The sequence below is a fragment of the Elaeis guineensis genome, chromosome 2 (assembly GCF_000442705.2).
Source record: "Elaeis guineensis isolate ETL-2024a chromosome 2, EG11, whole genome shotgun sequence".
Taxonomy (NCBI): domain Eukaryota; kingdom Viridiplantae; phylum Streptophyta; class Magnoliopsida; order Arecales; family Arecaceae; genus Elaeis; species Elaeis guineensis.
The window spans coordinates 108,774,185-108,784,245 of NC_025994.2; the positions used below are offsets into that span (position 1 = coordinate 108,774,185).

Consider the following 10,061-nt stretch of genomic DNA (forward strand, 5'->3'; position numbering starts at 1 on the left):
ATGGGGTGTTTGTGGGATTAGAACTCCTCATTATTCTTAAAAATTATTAAAAAAAACATGAAAGTATTTTTTTTTTTATTTTGTTATTACAAGGGGGATGGGGGGGGGGGCGATCCACGTAGCAATTTTCTCTGAATACAACCATCCCTTTCTATCGAGGAATGTTCGGTTCGAATGATTTTCGTTCTATGACCGACTCATTCGAGTCACAAGACGCCATCACAGGACACTCAAAGTGGTCAATTCGGATCGAAAAAATTTCTCTTTCTCGTGTGAGTATGTCATCTCGATGCTAATTAGACCACCAAGTGGATCAGATAGTATTTTCATGTGATCGATCAGGATATAAAACATCCGCTCCCTCATTTAATCGATATGCACGTGTTTCGAACCAGGTCTATCGCATGGAAATAAAGTCCCTTTCCACTTGGACTACAATCCGATCGGTGAACATAAAAGTGTTTGGTTTGGGATCAGCGTTGGTGATTTACCTGCATGTGTAAATATTGTAGCAAGTTAGTTGTGGATAAAAAATTAACATGTTTATGAATCAACATATGTTTGGGTATAATTTTGCTCAAGAATTTATAAATGCAATCATATTATATCTAACTTCAAAAGAAGTATGTTGTACATGTAGGATTGATGGGCCTGACCCACTCATAAATCAAAGAAAAGAAGATGGAAAAATAAAGAGGAGGATAATAAATGTAGGATTGATGGGCCTGACCCACTCATAAATCAAAAAAAAGAAGATGGAAAAGTAGAGAGGAGGATAATAAGAAAAAGAACCGATAAGTAGACTATCGGGAAAGAAAATGTCTTTAAGTGAAATCTGGATTCATCCATGAAATGTCAAGTTGTGTTTAAAATTTGATTCTACATGTCGATATTACACCAAAAGAAAGCAACTAGATAACAAAATCAATATTTTAAATATCGGCTCCCATGACTTTATTTTTCTTAATAGTTTGATTATTTAAATAAATCTTAGCAACTCAGCACACCAACCACCATCCACTTAAACAAATACAAGCTGTTCTCTTCTCTCTCTTCCCTCAAAAAATTATTGGTTAAAATAGTTCTACCATATATACTTTATACCATCCAATAACAGACTAGTACATCATTTATTATTGAAAAAAAATATATCGTTATCCAAGCTTGATTAAAAATTTTGAATGGAAAAAAATTCTCTTGTTAACTATGATTGGTCAATTCACAATTTTTGCTACTTCGAATAGGAAAAAGTTTACTTTCTTGAATGGTATATTGACTTGTTATTGGATGGTATAATGTTACACATAATAAAATTGCTCTAATTAATAATTTCTTTCTACCATCTTTCGATGTGACATACATATTTTTGTATCTTAAATTATTTTTCTACAAGCAAAATTTGCACTTCAATGATGTCCCAATAAAGTAAACTTCGACCCTAAGGTTTTGGAATTTGATTATCGAAACTTAAACCACCAAAACCTTGATTACAAGATATACAATATAGAGGAATGACCTTTAAAACAAGAGCAATAGCATATCCTTTGAGCGGTGTCCAAGGAGTCGATGCACCATGCATGAGAAAGGTAATTCATAAAAAATTTTATTATCTATTTTATTTATGATGGTTTATATAAAATTAGAATAGGTCTATTGTGGTTTAGGAGAGAGAGCATTATTATTCCCAAATTAATTATAAATTAAAAGAGACTCTGACTTATATAGAAAATGATCCTCTTTTCTAAGTCAAATATTCTTTGAATCAGAATTTAGAGAGGCAAAATTATGAATAATAAAAATTTTAAGAAAACATCTTCCATCGACTCTCTCATACAAAATATTTTACTTGAAACACCATCACAACCATTGTAAAATGAGCTCCTTCAAAATCGAAGAAACATCATACCTCCTAAGTAGGGACCACAGGCTCCTCCGACGTTCCTTTCCAACTCAACGAACTATTGAACTTTTTCTCATCCAAAAGTGATCGCCATAACATTGTTAAGTCAATTTCCAACACACAAACCCAATATTCATTACAAAACAAGTTTAAGAATCTAGATTCATCAAATTATAATGGAAATCTTTTAAGACATGTTTGGTTTACAATAAAAATAAGGTTGATTTGGAATAGAAATTGAAATAACTAAATCATAGAATATATTTAATTCAATTAAAATAAAATTTAAATATTATAAAAAATAAAAAAATAAATTTTAAAAAATCTAAATATTTTTATTTTTTTAAAATCAAAATATAGTTAATCAAATAATTAAAATCAGAGACATACATTTTCATTTATACTCCAGAGCGTCCTGTAACCAAATATGCTCCTAGAGTCATATATTTCCATTCATGCTCCAGAGCGCCCTGTAACCAAATATGCTCCTAATTTAAGTTCCATGAAAGCACACAGCCAAAGGTCCCAAAACTTTTCCACGTCACACGTTCACACCGATCTGCTAATAAAAACGACTCTGTTAACAAAAATGGATGAGTATGAATCGAGGTTTCCTAAAAGCACCACCTGAAGGTCCCGAATCTTTCGGTATTGCGCATTCACACCGATCTGATAATAGAAATAGATAACTCATCGGTTTATAAAAATAGATACGTATCAACAATCTTTCTCCCACCACCAAAACCACACAAATTTACAGGTAAAAAGCTACATACGAAGTTTCTTACAAAATAAAAATAATAAAAAAAACGAACAAGATAATACCTCCTAAAAACAAAAAAAGAAAAAGAAAAAGATCAGTAGGGATGGTGGGTCCGGCTAAGCCCGTTCACATTGGCGAAGAAACCGACGAGTGCCGGCTTGTACGGCAGGAACGAACGCCGCCCGCCCTTCGCCGTTTGCCCTCCCCCGCTCCTACTCCCGTAGTAGATCCGGTGAGCGGTGACCATATCCACCTTGGTCGCCTTAACCTCCTTCTTCCCCCCTCTCCTCTCCTTCCCCTTCATCTCCCGCTCCTCGTCCTCCGCCGCCGCCGCCGCCACCGCCGCCTCCTCCGCCTTGCCCTTCTTCTTCTTCTCGGAGCTCCGGCCAGGGTTTTTCTCCTCCGCCGCTAGGAATACGAACTTCTCCTTTCCGTCGCTGCGGCTCCGCCTGACGAGGTCCCGTATCCGCCACCGGAGCGATGACCCGGTGGAGCTGCTCTTCTTGCACCGCGCCGGCGACGGTGGCACCGAACCCGGCGTCCACACGCAGTACGTCCCCGGCGGGATTTCATCCAGCTCCTCCATCTCGGACGACGACGACGACGACGCCAACCCGGACGACGCGTTCCTCTCCTCGATCAACAGCGTCCTCAACGGCAGCCGCACCGTCTTCACTTCCACAGACTCACCGCTGCCACCGCCGCCGCCGCCGCCGGCAAGGAGCAAATCCCGGTTGAAGACCGGGTACACGGGGCGAATTTGTCCGTTGGAGAAAATCTCGTCGGCGGTGATCGCCGTGCCGGAATCCGGATCTTTGATTACGAAGGCGAATTCGAAGTCCTCGCTCGTGTCGTCATCGTCATCCTCCACTTCGTAGTGATGCTCCGGGGCGGCGGATATCTTCTGTGGGGACTCGACGGCGGCGGCGAGGCGATCGCCACCGTCCTCCGCCACCGCCTCTCGGAAGCTGGGGGAAACCATAAGGATCGGGCTTCCTCCATCCTCTTCCATCCCTATGCCTTCTTATTCTCACTTCCGCCTCGTATTCCTCGCTTATTCTCGTCTGGAATTTAGGGTCGGCGTTAGAATTGCGATGCGAATTGGGAAGAGAGAAGGGGCTTGCAGAGGTGAGGAGGCCGTGACTGCGTTGATAAAGGGAAGGGAGAACATGACAGGTGGGGCGCGTGACACGGAGGGGAAGTGGGGGTGGGGTGGGGGGCGTAGAGGTGATCGCCAAGCCCATCGTTTGACGTTTCCTATTTTATCGTTGGTGAAGTCACACGTGTAAAAGAAGCTGCCGTGGCACGTGTTATGTATCATTCTAGAAAGTCGGGCGGTTGGGCGCGTTCCCCTTCCCAGTATCCAGGCCAAGGGGGTCTCCCTCCAGCAGAATATGGGGATGGTGCTACCTTATTTCAAAGCATTTTATTGATTAAAAACGATGGTTGGATAAAAGGTTCCATTGGAACCTCTTCTTAATCTTTTTAAATCCCTTCATGCATGACAACTGATTTCCTCTGTACGAGATATCTTTCTTGAATGGATAAGATGACATCTCGCATGCGATGGTCTGGATAAGTATGATCCTCACTTATTTCTACATTTCTAGAAGGTGGTAAGATTAATGTGATTTTCTGGAAGATGGCAAACTATAATTATGCTAATAGTCTTGGTCAAGGTTAGATGGAAACTATGAAATGAAATTTATTTGGATTTAATTAAAGATTGGTTTGCTAAAATAGAGATTATAACTAAAAAGAATTGAAGTTGCAAATTGACATTGGATTAAATTAAAATTTTATTTGAAATCAAAATATAGGATTATGTTACTTTTATGTCCAGATCCTTTTTTTTTTTTTTGTCATGGGGGTACGGAAAGATTTGAAAGGAAGGGAGAGAGAAAAATAGGTGAGAGCAAAATTTGTGATTGATGAGATTTAAAACCTTTGTATGCATTTTAAAGATAGTAAATTAACATAAAATAATGAATGCATTATCTTATGAGTAGAAGTGTAGTTGATCTTTCCTAAAAACATAGCTAAAACATTTGAATAATAACGCCACATAACTCTGTTATTCCCCACACAACCAACCTTTTGCCTTGCCTATAAATGCCCATTGAATAGCTGTAATAGCTGACTTTTCATCCTTTTGAAGGACTCTCTTCTCAGAAAATGAGGTATAACAGTTAGCCAACTAATTATTATAACTATAGTCATTATTATGGCCAACTACATAATATGCTATAACCTAAGCTATTCTTGGAAATACTTACCCGAAAACTACTTAATTCCTTGTGAATTATGGTGATAATATAAAAAATGACTGTTATTTCTATAGAAACAGATTACAAACTAAGTATTATGCCCTCTACACCAATAGATGGTAGTTCAACTAGCTGGCGCCCTCATTGCATTGTTGCTTACAGTAATCACTGTGTAATTCGTTGCTTTCAAAAAATACAAAAACAAATCTAATGATATCATCGTTCTCTTAGTCTCAAACATATCACTATCCTAGCTCTTACCACACTTTTCATAGACACCTGTAATTACTAGAAAGAAAGTGAATAGAAATCTTTGATCTTGATATGTTAGAACCATCAAGTAAAGCTTAACTAGATGGGAACAATTTTATATAAGAGGAAGAGGAGGAGATTCACTTTTGAAGCTTGCCAAACGCTCAAAGTAGGTACATAAAAAGAAACTAAGAACTTTAAGCGTCTTATCATACCAAAGCCTGCCAAAAAACAGAACATATGATCTTTTTCATTTGGTAGCATGTCTAGAACCAAATAAGGTGTGGACCATATGTGCTTCTTAAAAAGGTATGGATTCAATGTAAAATAACCAATCCATTGTGGACAGCCACTGCTTAGCTAACTATTACAGCATTAAAAATTTTAGGAGCCCCACTAGGTTTCTCCATGTGTTCGTTCCCACTCGACACCCTTGAGATGCACAAAACATGAGATAAAACATAAGGCATGCTATGATCTTTAATTTGATTAAATTTTTTTATTATCTGTATAATTAATTTGTACACTTGCTGATGAGGCAGTGCACTTCTCTTGTTTTTCTTTTCTACGAGTAAGAATTGAGCAATGCCAAGAGATGTTTATTTAATATACTAGTAGTTATAGTGGGTGGAGATGTGGAGATGAATGAATGCATCACATATCTGTGTTTTGATATAACAGCAGGATAGACATTGATTGCAGAACCACAAATTGTCAAGTAATGTTGAAGTTCCATATAAAGTTCTCTCTTTTCAAAAAAAAAAAATTAAAAGAGTTCTGTTTGGGAGGCAGACTTGTTAACTTCAGCTCTAATGAATTAGTTGCAAGGCCTTCATCATCGGCAATAGGCAGTGCACATAATGACATTTTTGGGTTGTACCTGCTAACATACTGCACTGATTGTTTCTCGAGTTAATCTATTAATAATATTCAGATTTTTTTTTTTTAAAGATATTTTCCATGCCTGATTTCACCTTGTGCAACTCTGCTTCTTGTTTTATGCATGGAAGGTTTTCACCACTCCATTTGCCCCTAACTGTATATTGCCTTTCACACTCCTGTCCTCATCAAAACAGGGTGCCGTAACCACTAGATGACAATGTACAGCATAGACTCTGGCCTTATATATAGCTTTTCTTTTGGTTTTGTACGTGTAACCGATGACCCTCTTCTAACATAATTCAACTTGTCATTACAAATAAAATTTCATGTCTGCAATCTTCGAACATTATTTTTTTGTTTTTCTCCATCACTCTCTTTATATCTTGCTCCAGTTATTTCTTAGCTTCATTTCCTTTTTAATGAGAGGTTATCTGCAAGTCTGCGGCACATTTCATGTGATGTCTCACTTGAGGATATGCCTGCAATGCAATCATACGATCTCTGATTAACAATTATATTTTTGACAATAAACTTAGCATGTCGACAGAGAAGACCAATCTGTTTGATATCTACCTAATATCATATATGATTTTGTTAACAGAGAATACTCTTTAATTGGAACCTAAGGAATGTCGATCCTGGTAGCAGTAATGCCACTGGAGATCAGAACTTTAATAATAATATCAAACTGTCAAAATATACACAAAATGATTGCATATATTGATGTTGCCAAACACCACTTGGCTTAGGGTCACCTAAGTTCGCTGAGCATTGCATCCAGTATCTACCTATCTACTTTGACAACTCGGGCCCACTGTTCCTGCAGGATATATAATTGTTTGACATTCCTACAGCATCCTGCAAGAAAAAAAAAAAAAAAAAATTTAATCGTCTTACAATCAGGAATCCATTTCCCAAACGTTGGAAACTTGAGTGTGATGGATTTGGACATTAGGGGTAGGTTATAATAGTAAAGCAAGGTACATATATAAAGTGAACTGAGCGTCTGTTTTCCAGTTGGGTGGAAATATCTTTAAGTTCTACTAGAAGTTTGACTCTCAACGGATAAAGGATAAATAGAATAGAAGTTCGGGTTTTCTTTGTTTGCTTGCTGAGAAAGTATGATCAGAAGTCATACCATGAGGGTATGGCTTTGTTTGCTTGATGTTTCATAACTTTCAAAAGCTTAATATGAAAAGAGAGTTGCCAATCTGTCCCGAGGAAAACTCTGAATAAGCTAACACTCGGGGCCGAGTCTCAGGATAAAACTATAATCTTACATAATATAATTCAAGGATGAAAATGATTTGATCACGAAAACTATGCATGCAAGGTGAAAAATGGATTATTTAAATCAATATAACAATTGTATAGTTCTTTAAAACTGTTTCACCAACTCAACGCATTATGTAATGTGATGATAACGACAAGAGCTAGAGGTGATAGCCATGATGTACGTGGTTAACACTTGTCTGAGTCCTTGTATTGGTAAATTACTAGTGAAACACCAACTTTGTGCACATGGTGGGCACACAGCTAGGAGACATGATATGAGATGCTAATTCATGAGAGACACTGGACGAGCCAAATCGCGTGCATTGTGGGTACATGTCACCACAATGATCCATGACTTAAGCTCAATAATTCTAAGACATACAGTGTAGTTGATGCTTCAGACTTCTGTTGATAAAGAATTGTAGGAGCTGTGTCTCATGCTAGATGGGGACATGTACGTTCAGTTTCTATCATATGAACGCGCATGAGGACCCCAGTTAACAAGCCAATCTGATCTTTACTTTTTAGCTTTCAAAACATCAAGGTCTTCATCTAGATATCTATTTGCTTTACGTCGCCATGGAGCACTCATTTGTACAAATTATGTAGGACATCCCTGCTCTAATTACATAAAGCAGTATGCCTCGAGGTACAAGGTTAATGTTTCAACAGGATATCTCTCGGTATTTATTTTTTATTTCAATTTTAAGTAAAATTTCTACTTACAATCATCCAACACATTGTCACACAATCATGGTTTATTTAATTTTTGCTATATTAATCAATATTTTAGTATTCCAGTTTTTATCTGTTCAACAAAGGGATTATGTTTGAAAAGATAGACAGGATATGGATGCGTCCATCTTGGTTTTGTTTTTCTTCTGTTTCGATTTTTTTTTTTTTTTGGTGAAACACGAGCCTGGGCCAAAGAAAATAAGATAAAGAGGTCAACAAAATATACAAACTAAGAACATAAATAAGATACATCCTAAGCATCTTGGTATTTGAAATGACGGCTGAGATCTCACTCTTTAGAAACTTTCTAGAATTGCATCCTGGTGTAGAAGAAATTAACAGCCAAAACTCTCTTCCTCGCACATGTTCATACTTTGAAAATCTTATGACATCTCTTTTCGTGCATATACTGTACGTATATATACTATAAAAAATAAAGCTGCCTACGTGTTGCATGAAGTTAATTAGCATGTGCTTTCCTTGCACATGCTTATACCTTGAAAATCTCATGACATCTCTTTTCCTGAATATATTGTATACTATAATAATAAGGCTGCCTACGTATTGAATGAGGTTAGCATGCTACTCTTAAATAAAGCTTATAGAACGGCCATCGTAGTTATGCTTATACTTCTTAAATAAAATAGAAAACAAGAAAATAAAAGATGCAACAGAGTTGAAATTTGAACTCATTTAAGTATTGCAGAGTTTCTTCAGCATGCGTTGGTAGCCAAGCAAGGGAGACAACCTTAAGAAGCATGCGAGTCATTCGCTTGTTGCCATTGATCGAATGGTCCAGATTTAAGTCGATACTTTTCTCCTAGGATCCACGATTGTTTATGTGGGTCAGAGAGGAGAATGATGGTGATGACGGTGATGACGATGATGATAGGCACATAAAATTAGATGCGGCAAGGGTTGTCAGGCCGATCTGGACCGAACGGTTTGTCGAGTCGGTCGGTAAGCGTGGACGAGGAAACTTCCATCGCCCTTTCACGTGGAGCAGGCGGAGGCCGTTGGCTCGATTCCGTTAGTGGGAGGAGGTCCACATCCAACCTACCGAGTGTCACCCAGTTTTACGTCCTTGCCCTCGGACTTCCACTCCGTATATTTTCATCACGATTGCGGCGCTTTAGGAGTTGTGGAAGGATTCTGATTTCTGACAGAGTCACAAAGCATGTCCATGCCGAGCTTAGGATTCGTGTAGGAGTTCGACGTCGGGTGATCTGGCCGTCAGATAATCCTTCAGACACAGATTGAAAGCATGCTCCGAGCTATGGAGATATTCCAAAGTCACCAGACACCAAACGAAAGGAATGGAAGGAAGCGTTCATACGGTTTCTGATTTCACCATCACCACCAAGGTCCAAGTTGGTGGTGACGATCTCGTGGGCCTTGTCGGGTGGGAGACCTTGCCCTTGGTAACAAGGACTTGCCTATTTCCTTCCCAGAGTGAAAACTAGTTAGAGGGTGAGCTTGTCGCACAAGTCTAGCATGCATCCAAGGCAATTGAGGTGAGGGATGGTGACATGTCTAGATGATGGTGCCATCTGGACAGAGATTTCAACTCAAAGCCAGCAACTCATTGATCACCACTGTATCAAAGGAGCCAACTAGCTTATTGGTAAAATCTAGGTGGTCGTGTGGAAGACCACTTCAGGGGGGTTACTGGAGGAGGACCACTTCCAATTATGTCGCCCATACCTAGAACAGGTAAATAAAAATAAAAGCTCTGCCGTATCCTCACTTGAAGTAGTAGTGGGCAACCTTTGGCATCAAAAATTTAGGATGAGGCACATGCCTAAGCTGTATGGTGGATTGTCCAACCGTGAAAATAATTTCAATAGGGACGTCACGAGCCAGTAGGCAGGTTTACCCGTCATGTTTCTCGCCAGGCGTCCTTCTTAGAGCAGGATCAAAAGGTGAAAACAGGAAAAGCCTTGATGCTCCGACTGATGACATCCCAGCAAGTTTCAGTTGTTAAGGT

The 10,061-nt window shown here is 38.8% G+C and overlaps 1 protein-coding gene across 1 annotated transcript; it reads right to left on the bottom strand.

Moving 5' to 3' along the window:
* Positions 1–2,573: 2,573 nt before the first annotated feature.
* On the bottom strand, positions 2,574–3,891 carry LOC105048138 (uncharacterized). The gene has a single exon (XM_010927352.4). The coding sequence runs from the start codon at positions 3,673–3,675 to the stop codon at positions 2,758–2,760; it is 918 nt and encodes a 305-aa protein (XP_010925654.1). The 5' UTR covers positions 3,676–3,891; the 3' UTR covers positions 2,574–2,757.
* Between the last annotated feature and the right edge of the window lie 6,170 nt (positions 3,892–10,061).

Coding starts and splice junctions, on each gene's coding strand:
- LOC105048138 (XM_010927352.4), bottom strand. CDS start 3,675: ATGGAAGAGGATGGAGGAAGCCCGATCCTTATGGTTTCCCCCAGCTTC.